Source organism: Pogona vitticeps, chromosome 1 (assembly GCF_051106095.1).
Source record: "Pogona vitticeps strain Pit_001003342236 chromosome 1, PviZW2.1, whole genome shotgun sequence".
In the NCBI taxonomy this organism is placed as follows: Eukaryota; Metazoa; Chordata; class Lepidosauria; order Squamata; family Agamidae; genus Pogona; species Pogona vitticeps.
Window position 1 is genome coordinate 2,969,838 of NC_135783.1, and position 24,076 is coordinate 2,993,913.

Below are 24,076 nucleotides of genomic sequence, written 5' to 3' on the forward strand. Positions count from 1 at the left end.
GGCATGTGCTCAATGACCTCCCTTCCTTTGTTATTGCAAGCTCCATATACTGTACCAGCTTTTTATTTTGCACAATCTGAACGTAAGGAGAAACCACCAGGAGTTCAGCCAAGAGCTTGTCCCGTCCTGTATATGGGCCCCACTCTGCAGCCAAAGGAGAGGATCCTACCGACCCATCCAGGACCATCCCACGTCTAAAACCTGTTGCTAATCTCAACCAGTGTGTGGACCCACTGACACTTACGTAGGCATTGACTCCCCCTTCGACGGTGGGTTCAGTGGGTCTGCTTCCCCGTTGAGGCTAGCAACGCGACCCAGAGTCTTGTTCTATTGTTTTTAAATTTTGTAATGCCTCCCAGAGCAGACTATTTGTCTAGATAGGCGGGGTATAAATCTAATAAAATAAATAAATAAATAGTCTCTGGATGTCAAGCTGAGCAAAATTTCCATGCATACAAATCCTGCTCCGGGGATTCTGCCAGCGAACCCGCTCGGAAAGCAGAAGGTGCTGCAGAGACAGGCAGGCGGAGGTGAGGAGGTGGCAAATATTCAATATTTCTCGTTGTCAGCAATTTTCCTAGTTTCATTATGCGGGGACCTCTTGCTGACAGACACACACACACACACACACACACACACACACACACACACACACACACGTATGATGTATCTCAGCTTCTGGTCTTGTTTTTCCTTTTTCATGTTTTTGTTTGTTTGTTTTTCACCAGGGTGTGTGTTTGTGTGTGCGTGCATGTGTGCGCGAGCAAAGAACAACCATCTTCCAGGCAGCAAAATGCCCTCTCCCGGGAATCTCGTGGCGATAATTCTGTGACAATCAATGTTTCTTCCTCCAAGAGGAAAAAACAGACCGTAAAAATGTCCAAGAAATCCCAGGAGATTTTTATTTTTAAAAGCTTGTGCAGTGAAATCTCACTGTGAGGAGAAAAGAGGAATTTTCTCTTTCTTTTATGCCGAGAGCAAGGAGGTTAAGATATGCACATCCCTAGAGAAAGGTGGGACAGAGAGACAGACAGACAGACAGGCAGAGGCAGAGAAGAGCAGATGCACCTACTTGGGTGTCTTTTCTTTGCCTTTACTGGGAGGGGCGGGCAGGCATGTAAGGAAAAGGAAATCAAATTAAAAACAAAAAACACATGGAGCATAGTTTGCTCCTAATTAATTACCAAATATACCAATCACATAAATACAAGTGTAACTGATTTTAAAACAACAACAACCAAACACTCTATACCTTTCCTTTAGTGAACTCAAGGAGGCCTAACCTGACCCCCCCTCCTTAAGGGCTATTCACAACCCCCTTGGGAGGTCTAGTACGGCAAGCAGGATTGGTAGGACCAAGATAACCCGACAAAGTCTGTGGCTAACTCTGAATTTGAACCCGTGCCTCTCCACTTTCTCGGCTGACCTAGTCTATAACGTTATACAGCCCTGGCCTCCATCTTAACAGCCGCCCAGGAGCGAGGGAGAAATTCACCCGATGGGGAGCATTGCCATCGTCTGTGCTGAAAAGACAGTGACTGCGCTGAAGCTGGAGGGATTCTCAATGATTTTTTAAAAAATCAAACTGATTTAAATCACGATTTAAATTTTTAAAAAAATCAGGGGTGGTTTTTTTGAGAACAAGTAAAATTTTATTTAAAATAGAACACTGCAAAGCAGACAAAATAGGAATCAGCAAACCACCAACCACTACAAATAGACAAAGAACAAAAAACACTACTAAGACGAACCCTTTTGGGTCAGAGATTCCATCATCATTAAAAAAAACAGTTTTTGATGGAAATATTTTTTTTAAAAAAATCTGATTTTTTTTTAAAAAAAATTAAATCGGGATTTAAATCGTGGTCCAGATCAAATCTACTCTGCCATTTCCCTGGGATTCAGCCTCGTTGAGTTCAGAGGAATTAGGACATCCAGAGAGACAAAATGGTAAGTTTACCGCATGAAAGCAGGATGAGGCTGGCAGTGTGATTAGGAACTCACCCCCACAGCTGGTTTGTTTGTTTGTGCAACCATGCAAAAACCTGCCAAACCTATTAGCTGAAGAAAAGGGTACCCAAGATACTCTTTAACAGCCTGAATAGCTATTGTTGGTCTCCAGCTTTTGGGACAACCTGAATACTGTATTGGTTAGAGCCAAGGATGCTATTGAGACTCCCTCCTCCCTGTTGAACAAAAGGGGCTTTGTGTGCCCCCCCAGGGCAATGAGGGATTCACCAATAGAAGCTTTCTTGTCCACAAGGAAGGGAGGAGCTGTAGGCGGGCACCAGTAATGCCCAGTGCCTGCTGGGGTTGTTGTTCAGGAAGGCACACAAGCTGGCCAGACCTGGCGGCTGCCGAAGTCGCTGGTCTCCCATAAGATACAGGCAAGCACAGATAAAGGCAGGCAAGCAACATTTCATATATGGACACCGTCTTCAAGCCAAAGTGGGACAGAGGAGGGCAGCTTGAGCCAGGCCGGGAGGGGCAGCGTACCACTCGCTGGAGTGGCCAAAGGTTCTCCCTCTCCCCCCCTCCGGGAGGGATCAAAAATCTCTTTGGTTGTTGTGAGTTTTTTGGGCTCTTTGTCCATGTTCTGAAGATTGTTCTTCCTAACATTTTTCCAGTCTTTGTGGCCGTCATCTTCAGAGGACTGCAGTCAGAACTCTGTCTGTGCTCTGGTGCAGTTTGTTTCGGAGTTGAGTATTTATAGCTGTGGGATCAGCATTTGTCCTTTTCAGGAGATTGGGTGATTATGGTGATCAGCGTGTTTTTGTTATGGGTGTATTGTTGTGATAAGGAGGAGAGATTATCTGAAAGACAAAATCTCTTTCTCGCGTTTCTTTCCAGAACAAGGGTGATACCATAGAACCAGATATTTGAGAATTTTTGGTTGCTTTTCACTTCTGTCTGCAGAACATCTTATGCCGGGAGAAGCGTTCTGGATCAGCCAGAAGCTGGCTAAATTCATAACTCTTCAGTGAAGGACGGTGCTACTCCGACCGGACTTCATTTCTGCCCATGGATCACAGGGCTGCTTTGACCCTTGGATTGCTGTTCGTTTCGCTTCCCGTTAGGGTTGTCTCCTTTCTGCCCGCCCACTCCAGCCCCCAGGCCTTGGCATCTGCAATGACTGCATGATTGTTCAGAAGCTCTTCGCCGGTTGAACGGCTGCCTGTGGCACATCTCTCAAAAGCAGAGGAAAGCTGGCAAAAATACTTCCCAGTCCTGCAAGTTTCAGCCATGGGTCTTGCCCAAGAACTGGGCTGGATGGCACCCTATTCACGTTCCTCTCAAGCCATACATTTTTCTTTGTAGGGTTGCTCCCGAGGGCGAAAAGCTTGATCCTTTTTCTCCCTCCTTCCCCCTCCATCCCCTTTTCCCATCGACGGGGCTTGAAAAAATGAAAATATTTTAAGTTCGTTGGAAATGTGGTGAAGTGAGAGGAAATAGCAGCACCACAAACAAGGACAGGGAATTTAATTCGGGAACCAGCCCAGAGGCAGCCAGCGTGCGGCACATCATCCTACCTGAATGGCAAATGGAGGTGTTTTCTCTCTTTGCTTTTTGCTTTATCTCTGCAAGCAGAAAGTCACATGATTCAGGTTGGCAGCAGCAACCCACATCTTCCTCTGGACACCCCAGTGGAAATGCAAATGAACCACACAAAACACACACACACACACACCACAGAAACCACAGCAAATGAATGCACAGGCGAGGATGAGAAAGGGGGGGGGTTCACGGTAAAAGCAGAAAAAGGAAAACCCTAAATTCCTGGTACAGCGAGTTAAATGGCACAACAGAAGCAAACTCCTGCACACCCCTGCATCCTGGAGGCCAAATGAAGCCAATTGGCACAGCTTTTCTAATGTCCCACGATTTATTTTGCATTCCTCCCCTGCTTTGTTAGTTGTAGAGGATAGAGAGAGAGGCGAGGAGCTACTCAAGAGTCACACATGGGCACCTGGCAAGTTATAAATTCAATCTCTGCTATTTAGTCTGAGAAACAACTTCGATCCAGATCCTGCATGAGTGCTTATGTTTAGAATGTGTGTTTTTATGATGGTGGTGCCTCCTTATTTTGGTGGATATCAAGGGACCACTGGAATCTGAATTCTATCTATCTATCTATCTATCTATCTATCTATCTATCTATCTATCTATCTATCTATCTATCTATCTATCTATCTATCTATCTATCTATCTATCTATCTATCTATCTATCTATCTATCTATCTATCTATCTATCTATCTATCTATCTATCTATCTATCTATCTAATTTCTGGTCTTCAAAGCACTGCAGATGTCCAACTCCTTCTTGCAGGAGTATCACCAGATGAACGTAAGAAGCGGAGAAAGCAAGATGCGACGCCAGGCCTCGGCTCATGAGGGCATCACAGATTTTGGACAAGGTCTACCAGCCATCTCGTGTCATCCCTACTGCTGTCAAGAGGATGATGGTGACATGGGGAGTCAAAAACAGTATTGTTAAAGAGACTAGGGTTTTAAACCTGCTCTTTAAGATATCGTTTCTGGGGGACAAAGGTTTTAGATCTGTTTCTAACCCATTTTAATCTGTTGCAGATAACTTAGGGAGCCCTGATGTATGGAAAAGGAGAGAAATACATGAAATGAAATAAAATGACCTGAAATAACATAAATCATATCTGGAGGGTGGCAGGCAGGAGAAGGCTGTTATCACACAATGCTATGTTCAGAGGTAAGTGTTCATTTCCTCCATTCTCAAGAGATGAGAAGAAAAAATTCTAGAAGATTTCTCTGTACTCAGATTATAAGAGGTTTTTAATGCACTTTTTGTATTTCACAACTTTTTAAAATGAAAATGTAAACAAAGTACAAGATGTAAGAAATACAATAGCTAGTATTCTGTATGTAGGTCCAACTAGAGTAGACTCATTGACTCAATGGAATTTATTGAAGTGTTGACTTTACCAAGCTGTGCCTGAAATCCTGTCGTAGAGCTTTATGAACACAGTGAGGATGATGCCATCAGCTGTAGAAAATTAAAGCTGATTAAATGTGGTTTCGGGGTGCACAAAGACTGTGATGAAGCTGCCAGCACCCCGAAATCGTGGAAGGAACCCCTTAATGGGTGATCATTTGTCATCTCTGAGGACAATAATCCCAGTGTGTTCACGGAGGTGTCCTACCCGATTTCATCTCACGGTTGATTCAAAGGGTCTACTCGCAGTTGGGACTGACCCGAATGTTTTTTTGGGTGCAAAATAAAACTTCTTTTTTATCCTACTAACAACAGGTGAAAAAAAGCACCGGTCCTTCCTAACGGAGTGAAAAAAAAATCTTACAGCTGCTGATCATTCTTTCAAGGGGAAAATCTAGGTCTCAAAGCACCCTTTTCCCATCATTCGAGGAAACGAATATCTACGCATGAGAGCCTTGGTTCAAAGCTGGCATTTCCCCACCCCGCTTCCCAAAAACCCACAATAGGCTGCTTTGAAGGAGGTAAGGTGTTCATGCTAAGAGAACCAGCGGGTACCTGGGGTCTCCACGGTCATCACTGTCACACCGACGCAGCCGCGGCAGGATTGGTGCGGGGTGGAGAGAGAGAGAGACCGATCAGATCAGGAACATGAAGGACATAAAGGCTCTCAACTACAGACTAACTCCAGGCTCTTTATGGATCCCCCCACTTTCAGGGTCTGTAACCCCCGAGATAACAGCAGAACTCAGTTCCAACCCCAGAGATGTATTTTTAAGGGTGGAGGGAGGATCTTCATCTGCATTCCAGCGACTTCAGTCAAAACCGCTACACCTGAGCCTTATTGCAACCTGTCCAGATCGCAAAAAGAGTGACAGTGGAGGGCGATTCAACTCCTTCTAGCTGCCTGAGTCAATATTTTTCCTCCTGGCTACATGTTCTGGGGCTGTTTCGGTACAGGAGCCATGATCCATCACAGAACATGACAATCCTCAAAGGCCTTCAAGGGGGTCGACAATGGCTGTTCTTAGGACTCCACTCAATCCAGATGGGATGAGTCCCACCAGCCTTGGGCAGACGGACCATGGAGCAGATGGGGAGCTCCGATCAGCGCCTTCTGGGGAGACACGCTTTCTCTCCCACATACAGACACTGTAAAAGAAAGTGGGGACCCCCTTGAAGTCTAGGAGTTGAGTTCAGTTTCAGAGAGATTCTCGTAGACTACTTTCCAGTGGCAGGTGGGTCCAAAGGCAAGGGGTTAGCACCAAAAAGACCACCACGTTCTAAGACAAAACTAGTTGAGCGATAGGAAAGGTCTTTCAGCTTTTTTACAATGAGTGCACGAAAAACGGCACACAGGCTTGGAAGCATTTCATCAAGAAATCAGAGAGAAGGGTGTGGGAGGCTTCAGGAAAACCACAGGACCCCCAATTTGGTCTCAGGCCTCTGAGATTTCTTCTCACCCAAGATCTAAAGCAGGAAGGTCCAGAAATGGGACCTCTCCCCACATCACAGAAACGATCTGAATCAAATTGGTGTTTCTCCAGGGCTACCTATTGCTTATTTCCTAATGCCCTGTCTAGGTGGCCAGAGATACCTGACTCTCTACTGATCTTCCAAGGGTCCCTTGAGTGAAAAACCCTTACTTTCAGAACCTGGCATGCGCAAAACCCCAGGAAAGACGGGAGTGGAAAGAGAGTCAAACGCTGGCATAGAAGCGTCGCTCTGCCCCCTAATACCTGGCTGCAGATCCAGACCCATCGTAGTTCTTATGACGGAGTCCTGATTGTTTGCTGGATTTGGGCAGAGGAGAGAAAAACGAAGTTAAGGGGAAATCAGCAGCAGTGAGGAGGAGTGTGTTTTGCATGCAGGATGCACAACCAAGCGTTTCGTCCCGGGCTCTCTCCTGATCTAAATAAAAAGACCGGTGTCTCAACTTTTCGTTCGGGCACCGCTTGGCATTTGGCTTTGCAAAAAAAACGGAAGGGGCCAGACCTATCACCATAAGTCAAATAGCTTTCCTGCGGGGTCTGTCGGTACCGGGTGGCAAAGAAACCAAGCCTTGGTCTCCAGCCCATTGTGGCTGTTAGCTGAGCAGACATACAGTCACGCCAACCCACTGCAGAACAAGATTCTGAAATGTGAGGAGATTTTTCTTTTCAAATAAATAATTCAACCGGGAGTCCTTCCTCAACCCTGTTATTTCCAAGCCTCTTCTTAACTTGTGTGGGCAAGGTATTCAAGAAAAGCAGAACCGGAAAGCAGGAATGTGCATTGTCTTGCTGAGCACAGGCATTGAAACCCACGTTTGCTGAGGTGACACAAATGCACGAGGCGGAGGCGAGAAACAGTGGGTGCGAAGGGCGCTTAACCCCTTCTACCCTGCCTAAGGGTTTCCCCGGAAAAATATGCTCCTTCCAGTTGATCCCCTTCTCTGCTGGTACAGTGCCCATATGACCTTTCGGCGTGTTCTATTTGCACAACAATTAGAAAACCCAACACAATAATAACGTTGCAGGAATTAAGCTACAAGCAGCCGTTTCAGACACACAAAAACCCAACCAGCAATGAAAAGGGGCATTAAAGGCCTCTTGGGGAAAGATAGGGTTTTTTTTTTTTTAAGTGGGGGAACTGTTTGGACATTTCCTGCCTCCCATCTGGCTCTTAAGGGGAACGGTAGGTCAAATTCAGCACCACGGAGAGTACCGGGAAAACTGGCCAGCAGCTGTCCGATATAAAGCACACCACGAGGCGAGCGCATTATAATCATGCCAAAGGAAAAGAAGCATGAATTATTCACTGCCGTCAGATTGTATTCTGCTCCAGAGCTACATCCCGATGATTAAATTTTTAAAAGTAAATGGCGATCGGGTAACGTTTTCCTGCCCTGACAGGGAAGGCAAAACAGGCTGGCCAGGATGAGGAGAGCACCGAACATGGGGTCAGAGGGAGGCAGTGCATCACTCCCTGGAGAGCTGCTCTAAAAGGAAAACAAAAGGTGAAGATTTAAAGAGTTTTGGTTCCAGGGGCTCAGCGGCCCTTTGAACCCTACAGCCGGTGGGGTGTACAACCCCACACCATGCCTCTCATGGAGGCCCCACATGAAGTTTGGGACTGCAAAAATGTCCACAAGGGAGTGGACATTTTTAACAGTGTGGCAAACCCAGGTTTTCTATGTGCAGGGCCCTGGGGTGTAAGGCAGTCCGGCCAAGCCTGGCTCCCTGAGTGAATGCATGCGGGTACATCATCCCCTAGATGAAAGAAATACTTCCAGAGCTGGCAGTGCTCCAGGATTCTGGGAATTGTAGTCTGGGGGGGGGAACAAAACACCTCCCAATCTCCACATGCACATTTTGCATTTTGCAACGTACAATGTTTTGAGCAGGGTCCTGGAAAATGCAGCCGGTGAACAGGGCCGACAAAAACCTTCAGGGAAAAATGTCCCCTCTTCCACCCCAAATGCTCCATTTCTCTTAGACTCAATTTATTTATTTTTTTGTTGTTTTGTATTATTTGTAATGTTTCTTTGCTGCTTTTCTCCCCATAGGGGACCCCAAAACAACTCACAACAATGAAAATTAGACAATAATCACGGTTTTAAAAACACTATAAAAACCGCATTTGAAAAATTTAAAGATTTGTCGTATTGAAAACATTTCAAAAGCATTTCAACATCTAAAAATGCAACAATTTAGCTTCTCCTGAAACCCTTCACTTCCTCCTTAAATGCCTGCCTGCATTTAAAATGGAAAACACCTTGTAGCATTATACCACATTACCACTCCTAGCAGCAGCCAACAAAGTCTTATATCTTAGGGTCCCCTGTTGGGGAGAAAGGCAGCATATAAATAATTTAAATTTAGGTTGCAACTGTGCCCAAGCCCTGGGGGGCTTCTGGTCGGCCAACGAGGGACAGTGGGCGAGAGAGACCCTTGGTCTTTCCCTCCCCATATCTTTCTGTAACTAACATTGTAAGGGTTCCCCTCCATACTCTTCCACATTTTAAATCTGTCTGCAAAAATGGACGCAAGACCAACATCTTCCAATAAAAGGTCCTCGTGCCAATGGCTCCCGAAAGAGCAAATGCTTTTTAAAAACGGGGCAAGGAAAAAAGTGTGAACGACTCCCAGCCTCTCATTTCCCACATGCCTTGTTCATGCACCACTGCACACCGTATTTACCCTTCAGATTCTCCTCTGTCTTCGCCCAGGCTGCTCCGTTTACGCGCCAAATGCAGAAATGCGGTTAAAAGAGACAGCTCGCATAATGACAGAAATCATGATCTGGTCTGCTACGCACAACAACAAAAAGCCACGTTCAGAAACAGGAATCCCCACACAAGCATGCTGCAATGGTGCAAGTGTCAGGAAGGAATCTACGTTTCGGAGGAAACACGCAGCCTAACTTTTTCGGGGAATGACATCTCAAAAGTGCAAATGTGCATCCATGGGAGAGAAAAATATGCATGGTCCTTCATACTCCCTGCATATGAAACCTAGCATGTCAGGGAGAAGTCGTGGCTACAGTGATCCCCCTTGATGTGTGGGCTTTCTACGGGCAGGTATTGCCTTATGTATGTTAGGATATTCCATTGTGCCATCCATCCCTCTGCATTCTAAGGTGGTTCAGTCCCCAAAGGGGATTCTTCCCGGTAAAAAGTCCTAAGCAGGAATCCTCGGTTTTGCAGCCAGCTCTCTTCCACAGTTTTATTTGAAATTAGCTCTGGAATTGATTGAGCTCTGATAGAGCTGAATGCAAATAATAATAATAATAATAAAAATGCAAACTCTGCCATGCTGGGTATATGGCCTGAAGCATTTTCAGAATGATGAACGTTGTCAGTCCACAATCTCGGGAGGCTTTCCCCCACAAGCAATGAAACATGTGGCGATGAATCAAGCATGGAGCCGGGTTGCCTTGGAGTAGTGCTGGGGTTTTCTTCTCTGGAGAGAGACAAGCGGAGGCTTAGCAGCTGCCTACGAGGGGGTCTGTGGTCGCATCCTGCGGTGGAGGGGCTGCATCGAACTTGAAGGTCCCTTCTGTTGTGTGACTCCATGGAAGCCATCAATAAAACCCGGCCTCCCCCAGGGCCCAGCTGTGTCAGTTACAGATTATTTCCATTCCAGGGCTCATTTGTTTTTCCTCCCACCAGGATAAGAAATTAGCTGACTAATGAGACATTTTCTCGAAAGACGGTGGAAGCACAGGCAGCAAATAGACTCTTTAATGAAGCCTGTCAGCGTTATGAAGTCGCCCTGGCAGACAGAATCAGAGTCTCCCCGGGACAGAGAGAGAAAGAAGTGCGCGGCCAGGAAGGCAAAACACAGCATAAGCCACAAAGGTGTTCACGCAGATGTGTGGGATGTACATGGAGTGGCGCAGGATTGGGTAGTTTCGGCAGCCATTTGGGTTCTAACGTTTTTTCCCCCACCCCCATTTGGAGACATCCCCCGGGGCTGTCCGGATGTGTTAGGTTGCAACTATCAACACCCCACCAGAAGATGATGGGAAATGTCTGACATATATTAACGGCGTTGCAGTGGGGAAAGCTGAAACTCAGCTTCAGAGGCGGTTTCTCCTCTAAAGTGAGAAAGGCAGGGCAGAAATAAATTTTAAAAATACTGTAATTTACTTTTTAAGAACGCAGAGCTCAGAATGCCCCAGCCAACAGCTCTCATGGCATGCCAGCTCTCGTTTTATATATATATATATATGTATTTTGGAAGGTTGTTTCCCCAAGCTTTGGGCCAGGCACACTCAACAACAGCGAGTACCACGAGAATTAAAAATGGTCTTTCCAAATTCCTTTTCCCTGACCGGTTTGCGATGCTGCCGTCCTTTCCAGTTGCTTTAAATCTTCTAGCTGAGCTATAAAGATTCTGGTAGTCTATTGCTGTTTCAGTTCATGATTTTATTACGCACAATGCTTTATCATGTTTTTTGGCCATAGGTTGGCCTTGGTCGGTTTTACCTTGAACGGCAGCCTAAAAATTATTTAATACAAATAAATCCTTCAGTAAATAATTCTCATGAAACTGACAGAAACCATGGAAATGGCCAAAAGCCCCCAAGGACAGAAGGGACACTCTGCAGGTAGAATTTATCCCACGTTGACTTCCCAGCTTGCCCCATTTTTAACAAGCATTTCTGTATATTTTCCCCACCAGAAATCCTGGGAAAGGCAGCTTGTCACCAGCCAGAGGGGAGGACAAAAATCCCATTTTGGGTAGCAGAACCAAGCAAGAATGTGACTTCAAAGAAAGCATCAGGTCCTTTGCTCATTATGTATGAGAGAAGAGTGGCATGATGGATAACCAGAAAATGATTTTTGGGGTGGCTTTTAAAAATTTTTTTGGAGATGAGTGCTCCCAGATTCTGGGTGCTGACATAAAAAAATAAAACTTCCTTAAGTTCTGTGAATACCAATCACCCAGACAGATTGGGGGAATGTGGTCTTCTCTTCTGTCCCTCTAACACCCAACCTTGGGTGTCCAGATGTTCACAGAATAGTGACATTGCAAGAAGCCTACAAGGCCATCGTGTCCAACCCCCCTGCTCGATGCAGGAATACAAATCTAAGGATATCTTTGATATCTCGGACTACAACTCCCAGAAATCCTGGCACGCACAGCTGGTGGTGAAGGCTTCTGGGAGTTTTAATCCAAGAACATCTCAGGACTCAAGGCTGGGAACCAGTGATCTAACCTTTCAAAGCCTGACTGGACAAGGCGGCCAAGCTAGAGCTCGGAAAGATCACAAGAGAGGCAATGTTGTGGGGCCTTTTCAAACCAGTGGCTACAGGAGCCACTGCATCCATTAGTTCAGCCGAATTGTTTTTATTTTAGCGGCAGCACCATAAGATGCTCCAACCTGGTCTCTCTGGAAGGGACCTTCCCAAGAACCCTTGAATGAGCTCCAGGAGGGAATCCACCCTCTTTTGTTTTCACATGGACATGGTGGCTGTCTGGAAAAGTGTTGCAGTCCCACATGCCTTCACAGCAAAACACACAGCACACAACACCCTCTCTGGGGAAGTTCACACAAACACGGACGCTAAGGACTTCTTGACGTCATCGTGCAATCGGGCTCATAAGCTCACAGAACCTGGGAAACGGACATCGTTTGGGGCGACAGCTTAACAGAATGGAGGTGGCCAAGGAGAGGGCATCCGAAGCAGACGGGCGTGAAAGCCGAGCTCTGTTGAGGCACATCTGAGGCTGATGGATGGGTTGAGGCTGGAGGAGAGAAGACTTGAGGAGGGGATAGGGGCAGCCCTCGTCAGAGATATGAAGGGCAGCCATGTTGGGAGATGGAGTGAGATTTCCAAAGGGGGATGGGATCCTAAATAACAGATTCAGATTAGAAGAAGGACAAAATGCCCCAACACTTGGAAGACGTCTTTGACAGCAGGAGGTGTCCGAGCGTGGGATGGGGTTCCTCGCAGGGTGGCGGCCTCTCCTTCACCAAAGGTTTTCCAACAGAGGTTGGATGTCAACCCCTCTGAGCTACAGGTGCCAAAAAACTCTAATCCTGCCTCAGCAGGGGTTGGTCTCCATGACACTTGGGGTTCCCCCTTCCAGCTCTACATTTCTGCACTTCGATGAAAACCTTCAGTAAGTTTGGCATGATTAGAGGTTTTTTGGGACCTGTAGAAGGAACCGCCCTACGACACTCTGGGAAACAGATGTGCTCTGGCACATTGTTACTACTGCTGCTATTATTTACCTCTGGTACTCTCCTGCTTCTGTTTTTGTTTTATGAGAACACACAAAAATCAAAAGTGGCAAAAGGTTTGTGTAAACTCAGCCTTGGAGGTGGACGCAGAGTGAGCCACGCTGGCGGCTGAGTGGGAAGTCCAGCTAGTCTGGACTAGCTTCGGCGCGTCCGCTCTCAGCGTGGCTGACTCCGGATCCCATGCTTCGTCTCCAACACAGCAATCCAAAACGGAGGCCGGCCATGGCGGGGCCTCGTACCTTGCGTTGAGGGAACCTTGGCTGATGGTGTCTCCCTCACCCAGAAGTTCATCATCACTGTGATAATACATCTCATCATCTTCTTGCCTGCAAGAATGGATGGCAACAGAGGGGGCTGTGAATCGCCGGTTGGAGTTTTTACAACCTTGTATGCAGCCTCTTGGAGGCAGGGGGATCTATCTGGGTTTGGATGACTGTCAAGCCAGCACAAACCAATCATTCCCTCCTGCCTATGAATTCAAAGACAGCTGCACTTCTCTGCTAAGAGGTCTCCTCCACTTGCTGGAATCAGTCAGTCGGTTGAGGCTTGTTGCTGCAGGCAGCCATGTTATGCTAGTTTGCTGTTTGATCTGTTTAGTACTGCTAGTAAAGAAAATGGCTTTTATTTTTTATCCAACTCCTGTGTCAGAGTGAGTTATTGAGAGGGTAAGTGCCAGTGGGTGAGCCAAAGGGGGGGGGGGAAACAATCCCAGGAACTTGAAGCTAATTCTGCTCTGTGAATCCCTCTGCATTTCTGCTACACAGCTAGAAGGATTTTACCAAAAAATTGGCAGGAACTTGAAGCTAATTCTGCTCTGTGAATCCCTCTGCATTTCTGCTACACAGCTAGAAGGATTTTACCAAAAAATTGGCAGTACCACAACCCCAGGTTTTGCAGTTGTGGCTGCACTACCGGAGAGAACAGAGGCTGACCATGGCGAGAGAGACAGCAAGTCCAGCAAAACTCAAGGGCAGAGGAGCCGAGCAAACGGAACCCAGGCTGACCTCTTGCGTGCAAAGACCCAAACCTGGCGGATGTCCAGTTTTTCCAGGATGGCATGGGGAGGGGGATCAATGCAAGCCTTTTCCAAGGCAAATCCAGACTTCCTGTTCTCTGCCTGAAAGGCTTCTGCAGGGATTCACAAGGTGCGCTTCGGCTCATCCAAAGACTATCTTGCTCCACCTGAGTTGACAGAACCACAGATAGCGGGACAACATACGCATTTCTGGATGGCTCTTCCCCACCAGGATGGCCGTCCTTTGAACGCTTCAGGAAGGATCAGAGGAAGGAGAAACTGACCAGGATCTATTCTCGAAGGCTTTCACAGCCGGGATCCGATGGTTGTGGTAGATTTTCTGGGCTGTTTGGCCGTGTTCTAGAAGTTTTTTTCTTCCTAACATCTTCAGAGGACAGGAGTCAGAACTCTGCCTGTATTCTGGTGCAGTTTATGGGATAGTTGAGTATTTATAGCTGTGGGATCAGCTTTTTGTCCTTTTCTGGAGACTGGGTGATTACTGTATGGTGATCAAGGTGTTTTTTGTTATGGGTGCATTGTTGCGATAAGGGGGTCACTATCCCACAAACTACACCAGAACACAGACAGTGTTCTCACTCCTGTCCTCTGAAGATGCCGGCAAAACGTTAGGAAGAAAGACGTTCAGAACACGGTCAAACAGCCCGAAAAACCTACAACAACCATGAGCAGGATCTGTTCACAAACCTTAGTTATCCACCTCGATGCTTCTGCAACGTGTATTGACCCCTTGGGTTTATTGCATCGCAATTGCAGTTTAATACACCCTCTATGCGTGCAACAAAATTAAAATATAAATTTAAAAAATGAAAGATTACCAACTGGCCACTAGAGGGCACAGTTGACAAAACCAACTCTGCTTAAGCAACAGCAGGCGTTAGGGAATCTTGGGGGGACGCGGGAAGTGTTAATTGTTCTTTAAGAAATATTAATTTACCTCCTGTGGAGTCAATTCCAACTTACGTTGACACTTTCCAGGGCTTTCTAGGTACAGGAGACTCAGAAGAGGCTTCTCATCCTCTCCTTCTGGGGGGCACTTCTGCGACCACCATGCAGCTCGCCCAAGGCTACCCAGGCTGGCTCTTCTCCCAGAGGGCACAGTGGAGAATCGAACTCTCAGCCTCTGGCTCCACAGCCAGAGACCTAACCCACTAAGCTATCCAGCCAGCTCTTACTAACAACCCCATGATTCTCTCTCTCTCTCTCTTAAAAGCATGAGCCGCTTCCTTGAATCCTTGAGCCCAAGAATCGTCTGGCCTGCAGGGACACTCCCTGTGGGTTCATGGACCACAAGGTTTGGTAAAGACCCCCCCAATTTGGCAACCTCGAAACCAGAGCATTTTGACTGACTGGGGGCCCAGAACTGAGTCCAGAGCTGCTGGATAGCTCAATGGTTTAGGTATGAGGCCAGAGGTTGGGAGTTCGATTCCCCCATGGCGTCTCCTTGAGAGGGGCTGGACTTGATGATCTACAGGGTCCCTTTTCAGCTCTGCTGTTCTAAGGCCATTTTTATTATTTCCGAATCTTGAACTCCCAACAGACTCTCACCGGAAATCAGCAAAGGGCTCCGTTCTTTATTCTTCTTAAAATTCAGTAAGAGCAGCTAATGATTTTTTTTGGCACAAGACAGTTCCAGTCATAATACTGTTTCCCTGCTGAATCAGCCTTAATTCCCCAGCAGTGATAACAGTGATATTTCACACGTCTCATCGGGGTTCATCCCCTGCAACCAAAATTCCACCCCACACTATTCCATTATTTTTTTTAAAAGCCCAAATCCTACCTATTAAGTTCACTGACATAGCTCCATTGGTGTAAATCTCAGCTGTGAATTCCCACAGTTTTAGAAGTCAAGGTGCGCCTTTCCACTTTTGGCACCAGTTACAGGACTCAGCCTGCAAGACCAAGTGCCTACACTAGCATCTTTAACATGCGGCCGTGTGCAGCTGAAGCTTACCCTGATGGAGAGGTGCAATTTGTCAATTCTATTCCAGCCAAACACACAAAAACACGAGAACTTGGAAGATTATTCCTGCACAAGTCAAATTCCTTTTAGCTGAGAGGCGGCCACCGACACCACGCCTAACGCGATACAAAAGGCGCAGGAACTGTTCTGTCGCCGTCAAACCGAATGCCCAGAAAATGGTTTCATATTTGATTAGCCCCATCCATGAGCCTGTCCCCTTGGGCAGCCTCCCTAGATTTTAATTAGCCCTTCTTGATTGAAGCAACACCCGCTCCGTTCTGGTTTTCAGCCAGGCCGGTTTTGGCAGCTCTAATAAACAGCTTGAGATGCGCGGCATCTGTTCGCCCATTGGATCGTCCCTTACGAATAATTGTCCAGAACAACACTGGATGCACTCACAGCCCAAATTAACTAATCAACGTCTCACATTATTGCGAGGAGACACAGAGAGGAGGGGGGATATAAATCTCAGCCCAACCAAGCGAGATCAATCACACCCTCCCCCAAGTCCAACCCGCACAGACGGCGAATCCTGTGCCCCTTGATGCTCGGTTAATGCACACGTTATGACAGGCGTTTCTGACATTGTGACCTGAGCTGGCGGCTGCGGGAGATCTCCCACATCAAACTCCTCAGGACTGGGTGCAATGAAGCCGGACACACATCCTGACCTCCTCAATGAGCACTGTCAAAACATGCTCCCAAGAGCGCACGATGCCTGTGAAAAGCTGAGCTTCCCTGGACGGCAGCATGGAGGGCAATGTATTGCTCTGGGAGGCTGATCTACCACTCCAGTTGGAGATCTCAGCCCAGTTTTGTGTAGCAAACCGTGACTTTGCTGCAGGTTTGCTGGCACTGTTTGAGGGTCAGGCTTCCTGACCTCACAGAACAGCGCGACTCGTTTCCAGCTGGGAGAGCAGTCAGAAGACAGAGAGATCGATGCGCTTTTGGAGAACCGAGGTGAAATGGCAGGGAGGAGGAGGAAGAAGGTGGAGAAAACTGTTCTGTAAAACTCTGGGTGTTGCTTCTACCGGTGTGTGTGTGTGTGCACGTGCGTGCGTGTGTACATGGGATGTAGGGGAAAGGAAATCCAGTCACCCAGAGCTTCCGAAAGGAGCCGCCTCAAAGGCTGTGAGACCATTCGGGCACTGACAGGGCCCGTTCACTGATCCTTCCACTCCAGAAACATGAAGGTAAGGCCATGGGATCAGTGTCTCTATGACTAGTTGACAAGGGCCCCCAAGATAAGGTAAAGGTAAAGGTTCCCCTTGACCTTGAGTCCAGTCGTGTCCGACTCTAGGGCACGGTGCTTATCCCCATTTCCAAGCCGTAGAGCCAGCGTTTGTCTGAAAGTTTCCGTGGTCACGTGGCCAACATGACTAGACACGGAACGCCATGACCTTCCCACTGAGGTGGTACCTCTTTATCTACTGGCATTTTTACATGCTTTCGAACGGCTCGGTTAGCAGGAGCTGGGACAAGCGAAGGGAGCTCACTCTGTCGCGTGGATTCGATCTTACGACAGCTGATATTCCAACCTTGCAGCCCAGAGGCTTCTGCGGTTTAACCCGCAGCACCACCACGTCCCTAAGGCCCCCAATAATGAAATGGTTTTTTCAGGATGAAAAGCCCTGGATATATTTACTCAAAGCGCCGTGGTGCTTCTGACGTGAATGGAGAAAGATGAAATTGGCCTAAGCAGGAAATGGGCGGGAAGGAACACCTGGGGCTGAGCAGGTAGGGCATGGATCCCTCCACCCCAAGCTCTCCTGTTTTGGGCTCCCTTCTGGCTGACAAAAGCAGGTGAAGAAAGGTGGAGGAGCCCTTGGGGCTGGAAGGTTGGCACCCATCTAGCAGGAAACGCCATGGCATAGCTTCTACTTTTCTGGCAGCAAATCTTGGCACCCTCTCCATTTCAGCACCCCAGGACAAAGCCTCGGTGGCCCTTTTGTAGTTGTGACTCTGATAGCGCACCAGCTTCAACCCAGTGCTGAACTCCATGGGCATCAATCGGGGGCTTGCCCTTCATTGAAGCTACTAGAATCATCCCCAACCTTGTTGTGATGGGAGGAAAAGTAAGGAAAGGGAAACAGAAAGATAAAACACCATGTAAGGTGTGCATTGCAGGGGTGTGAGATCACCCAAATGGGGAATATGCCGTATCGCTAACGGTAAGGATTGGGCCATATTATTTTGCTCGCTATGCTTTGACTCGGTTCATTCAGAGGTTAGCGAGGTTAAGGGAAGGGCTGCATCAACTTGTTTAGTTAAGCGTTCATTAAAGACGGCGTGTTGGTGTGTCTGTGGTGGGTGCTTGCATTCTCGTCCGGGCTGCGTGGGAATAGGCGTCAGCCAGTCTTAGCATGGTGAGTCAGTCTTTTTTCACTTCATGTAGGGAACCTTTATAATGAAACTTTCTCCCCCCCCCCCCCCCCAAAATTGATTTTAGGTTTTCTGTCTGCCACTTGCCTTCCCCAGATCAGGGCAATCTGGCACAGCGAATCCTTTCTTTGTGACCTACCATCTCTCCGATGTGTAACACCCCCCTAACGTTGTGGCCAGTTGTGTGTGTGTGTTCATGCCAATGGAAGCTTCTGACATTCTGCTGAGCGCCCCTGGGTTTTATTATAAGGAAGCCAATTGGGAAGAAAGGCCGGCCAGCAACAGCTGCCTAGTAAAAGAGTGGGCTACCTGGAAAGGCGGTGGGCTTTTCCTTGCTGGATATTTTAACACAGAGATTTGGTAACGCCCCAACCGCAAAGCTCTAGCTGGCAATCTGTTGCATTGGTGGGGTAGAGTGGATGACCTTTGGTGTGTCCCTTTCAGTTCTACCATTCTGTGATTCTGCCCTTTTATGTCTCATCACCTTCCTGGCGAGGAGAGCTCTGAGAACATGCTTGAGATTTAAGAGGGATAACACTACGAATGGACCATACAAGGTACGGATGGAGCCTCAGAATGACTACCAGAACACTCCTGGAATGCCAAGGATAAGGCTGTGGGGTCAAAGCCTAACCACCCTTCCAACGATCTCTAATCTCCCATGCTCTGTGCGACTGCTTTTTGCACAACCGTCCTTCTGAATCCCCCAGCCTCAGGCTTCCGAGGCAAAAACACCTGGGTCGTGGACACCACCACCACCACCACCGGAGGCGCAGCCAGAACCGGGCACGGCTGTAGGGTTACTCGTTGGACACGTAGGGGAATGGTTACCTCCGGAGGGCCCTTTCGGCGACGCTGGCCTTGCTGGGGGAGTGCCGGTGGGTGGGGAGCAAGGCGTCCATCTCGTAGGGTTCGCCCTCGGAGCGCGCGTTGGGACTCTCCAAGAAGTCCTGGTCGCTCCAGGGTCCGACGGTGCCATCCATCGCCTGGTACCGAACCTCAATGGAGATGCTGGTCTGGAACGAGAAAGAAACAACCCAACACATCAAAGCATCTCGCATGGATACGTCTTCGGAGAGGTCTCTGTCCCTTGTAGCTACTTTTTATGTATTATTAAGTGCAATTATATATGATTTATATGATATATATAATTGAAGCGCAATTATATATAATTGCACTTAATAATGAGCTTAAAGACCACCAGTAGTGAATAGCTGGACTTAGCCTGCAGTGTAGATGTTTGTATTCTTAGTGGGGGATTTTAGTGGGTGGTGAGTGTTTGGGGATTTTTTATGTGTGTGCAAGTGGGTCTGGCCTCTGGGTGTCTGTGTGAATTTCGTTGTATGGGTATACTATGAATAGACTTACGTTGACAATAAATTTATTTGAAAAGCAGACATCCTGGTTCTGACCAGAAAATTGTTTCCTCCTCGGTTTATTGAGCTGGAGGAAAGGACGCTGAAGGCGCTTTGTGTGACAGGGATTATCTTTAATTATTACTCTCAGTCCCAAAAGACTATCAGAGTAGCTGGGATATCTTAAAAAGAGGAGACAACCAACAGCTATGCGGGTTTGATGACTACATGGAACCTCCATGCTTAGAGGCAGTGTATCGGTCAAGGCCAGCTCCTGGAAACCATCCATGGGGTGGACGGTGGACTGGGGGGGAGTGTCTCCAAATGTCAAATCAGAAAATGAACTCTTAATAGCTGTGTTTCACCCCTCGTTGGCCATGCATTGTGGAGCACACAGTGCAAGGCCAGCTAGATGGCTGAAGATAACTCTCGCACCCTGCTCCCGACCTCCGTTCATTTAAACAAACAGACAACGTCCCCCCCTTCCCTCTTTCTCCAGTTATATTAAATGCAGGCTGCCTGAACTGAAAAGCAAATGAGGAAGCATAGAGGAGCGTTTCCCATCACTATATGGTTGCCATGGTTACTGCCTAGGCTGGTCCAGGATACGCTGCATGAAAGAGTTTTTCCGCACTGATATGGTAAAAAAAAAAAAAAAACAGGAGCCAGGCTCCTTGCTAAAAAGCTCCAGGGAATGGATTTGTAAAACCCACAGGGTCTGTCTGCCATGTCGCCCGTGGTCACCGGTGACCTAGAAGAAGGCTCGTGTCCGATGGACACCCATCCAGCCCTAAGCTCCCAAACATTCTTTGCTTTTTTAAAAAGCTGCTAGTCCTCAATGCACAAGCTTTTCACCATACAAATACAGGTACAGGTGAGACTTTTAATCGGCCACAAAGAATAGAGAACGAAAAACAAATGGTGAGCTCTTGAGGATAAATCATCTTCTTCAAGGCTGTGCGTCAAGTTCTTGAGGATAGTTCCAGACTTTTAGGCTGTTATGAACATCCCAGCATAGAAGTTTGGAACGACCTGCATGAACTTGATGCACAACCTTGAAGAAGATCATAGAAAAGTGGCTTTGGAAGGGGGCCCACAAGGCCATCCAGTCCAACCCCCTGCTCAGCGCAGGAAGACCATCAAAGCAGATCTGCCGGGGGATGATCTAAGTTTTTCTTGAACATTTCCAGTACTGGAGCACTCATCACCTACCGAGATCATGGGTTCTGTTGTCGCACTGCTCTAACAGTTAGGAAGTTTTTCCTGAGATTCAACCAAAATCTGGCTTCCTTTAACTTGAGCCCATTGTTACCTGTTCTTGCACTGGGATGATCTGAGAACAGATCCTGCCCCTCTTCTGTCTGACAGCCTTTCAAATATTTGAAAAGTGCTATCCTATCACACTTCAGCCTTCTTTCCTCCAGGCTAAACATGCCCAGATCTTTCAGCCTTTCCTTCTATAAGGCTTCGTTTCCAGCCCACTGACCCTCCTTGTCGCTCATCATAAATGATAATTCATCATTGAGAGCACACTGCTTGTTTTTCTGTTTTGTATTCTGAATGGTCAATTCAGTATTGGTTTCTGTATTTGCATTGTTTCCACGACCCAGTGGCCTTTTCCTGAATTTTTCTAAGATTTTGACAGACATTCTTCCATCGTAATTGAAACCGCGCTGGCGTCTTCAGTTTCCACAGGTGTGTGAACGACCAGGCTGATGAAGAGATTTTGGGCTCTGGAGTCACAAACATAATTTTTCAAAGCACTGCTTAAGCCGGTGGTGGGAATGAAGGCTTCTGGGAATTGCAGTCCAAGAACACCAGGGTTACCCATAGTTGGAAACCACTGACAAAAGCCAGGTTGCAGCCTTCAAACGGACTAAGAATGGGTGAACCAACATCCTCTGAGAGTCACAAAGAACCTTAAGGGCTTTTGCAAGCCACTGCAAAGAAGGGCTGCCGAATCCTCTCTTCCCCCCCCCCCCCCCCAATTTTCACACACATGCCTCTTCCCCCAATGTGCCTGTCAAGGCAAGGGGGCTTAAGGCTTCCTCTAGAGAAGCCTCGTTTCTGGAAAAACCAGACCCGGTTTTGAATCTGACAGAGTCCCAAAGGAGCAAAAGTGGAACTCAAAGTGCAGTGCAAGCCTTAGAAGGTGAGCTTGCATTTTTAATATGCTCCTTTCGAAATATTTCTCATCCCTAAAGCGAACCCAAGAGCACCACGTTAGCTCAGGGGGTGTGCACTGAAAGATTTAGTCATCTTGTTCTCACTGGTGAGGACGAAAACTTGAAAATTGTTTTATTCTCTAGAGAGAGTCAGGAAAGAACTTTATTTATTTATTTATTTATTTATTTATTTATTTATTTATTTATTTATTTATTTATTTATTTATTTATTTATTTATTTATTTATTTGATTTATATCCCACCCATCTGATAAATCTATACCACTCTGAGCGGCTAACAACAACATATATACAATTATAGTAACATACATTCAAAATAACAATTAACAAACATAACATAAATCATAAATAATAGATAGATAAGAAAAGAAAAGATAAATTAATTTAAATTAAATGCTGGCAGGAGGGAAGGCCTTAACATAGAGCCATGTTTTTAGCTGAGTTTTAAATGTACCCAGGGTAGGGGCCGCGCGAATCTCAGGAGGGAGATTGTTCCAAAGGCGAGGAGCCACCGCCGAGAAGGCCCGGTTTCGTGTCTTCTCCCTCCGGGCCTCCCTCGGCGTCAGGCTCCTCAGCCTCACCTCCTGGCTCGCGCGGGTGATCCAGGTAGAACTTGGTGGGTGAAGGCGTTCCGCCAAATATCGAGGTCCCAAACCGTATAGGGCCTTATATGTAAGCATTAAAACTTTGAAGTCGATACGGAAACGAATGGGCAGCCAATGCAGTCTAGCCAGGATAGGAGAGATGTGATGGTATTTTCTCCCTCCAGTGAGGAGGCTGGCTGCTGCATTCTGCAGAATTTTTTTGCAAGAATTTTTGTTTTCTTTTTGCACAAATTATGTAAAGTGCGGAAATTGCACAAAGCAATGAAAGCGGCTTCGGATCCGATCTGCGATTCCTTCTGGGTTTGCCACGCGCGTTGTGTTTCGGCTTTATGTCATAAAGAGAAAAAAAGACCCTAGCTATAGTATGAATTTTGGAAATCTCAACAAAATGTTTTCTTCTCACGTTGGAGGTGAATCATCTTATGGAGTCAGAAATTTCTTAAATGTGTGTGTGTCTATGTCTGTGTGTTTGTGTGTGGGTGTGGGTGTTTGTCCACCTTGTCAAGACCAACAGACTTTTAAAAGAATTCTGCACATCACAAGCCGGGAGCCGAAACAATGTGCAGAATGTCTCTCTCCTCCCTGTGAGATGTGCACACAACTAAAAGTACACCCAGAGACACCCATATTACCGAAAGCATTCTGGAAGAACCTCCGCTGTACAAATAAATACATCAGATTTTGGAAAGTTGCCTAGAATACTCCAAACAGGACGGCCACCAGTAAAGATACACTAATTCCTACCCCCTCTGTCATGAATAATGGGCACAAGACCCCTCCCCATGAGAAAGAAGAACGAGGCAGTGATGTCCTCTTTCCAAAAGACAAAAGTTTATGGATTAATGGAGAAGGAATAAAAATTGGATGCTGGGGTTGTTGCTATTTTCCTAATGCTGGTCAACAGACTCGCCTATAGATTCTGGTAACCTCTACGTTTTGGCACTCTGGAAGAAAGCAGCGGGAGCTTTTACAACCTCGCATGCTAGTTTGGCTGGAAGGGACCTTTCTTGGTGGGGTGATGGTCCGGTCCATCTATCCAGTGTTAACCCGTTTCTCTTTCTCTACCTCTGAATTCAAAGAGGGCTCCGTCTCTTTCTGCTGAGTTTCTCTCTCCCTCTCTGGAGTCTGCGGAAGCCTTTCCCTCAATGCCGTCCTGTTGCTGTTTGATCGGTTTGATTTTTAAGTCACGAGATCTTTTATTCTTTCTCTTACTCAAGTCTCAGAATGAGCGACTGAGCCCGTAAGGGCCAGTCCGTGACAAAAAGAGGGATGGACTACTCTGAGAAACACGAAGCTGTGAATCCGTGGCACTTCCGCTGTGCCGCTAGAGGAATTCAACCCAAAATCCAAAAACTCTGCCACAATAATCCCAGTGGCTCCACCCGATTTGCAGTCCTTTTAAGGGAATTCTCAAGACTTCTCATGGAAAGTTCATTCCCAGGTCTTGGAATACAGAAGAGGAATCTAGATGCAGACCCACAGAGTGAGAGCAGTAACTTAGCAAAAGACCAGCCATCGCTTACACCTCCATGATCTCTCGCTTACCTGGATGGCAGCGTTGTTATCATCGATCAAGGTGTCCGTCACCTCCAGATGCCCTTCCTCCACCACTTTCTGCAAGACCATCTGGAAGGATCCAACGAGTCTAGGGGGAAAACACAGAAAAGGCAGTGAGAAACAAGGGGGGGGGGAACAAGGAATGTTGAACCCTCCCCCCCCCTTTTTTCCTGATCCTGTTGTCTCGGATTGCTAAGAAGACCTGGCAAAGAAAACTGCATGCCAAGAGAAGGGTGGGCCAAATCTCTTGTGTGTATGTAGAGGTGGGGATGTAAGTCTAAGCACAGGGATAAGC

At 47.0% G+C, this 24,076-nt stretch overlaps 1 protein-coding gene across 6 annotated transcripts in view; it reads right to left on the reverse strand.

Annotated features, from left to right (window-relative positions):
- OTOF (otoferlin) overlaps window positions 1-24,076 on the reverse strand; it is a 156,907-nt gene that overhangs the window by 76,614 nt on the left and 56,217 nt on the right. For 5 of the 6 annotated variants that reach the window (XM_078381484.1, XM_078381482.1, XM_072986239.2 and 2 more), the window contains exons 4-5: window positions 23,770-23,869; window positions 18,911-19,095 (exon numbers count right to left, since the gene is read on the reverse strand). In XM_078381484.1, the coding sequence (XP_078237610.1) occupies window positions 18,911-19,095; window positions 23,770-23,869 (285 nt within the window). Of the gene's footprint in view, window positions 1-3,530; window positions 3,584-18,910; window positions 19,096-23,769; window positions 23,870-24,076 lie in introns of those variants that run through there. The other variant, XM_072986242.2, reaches the window with a different exon arrangement.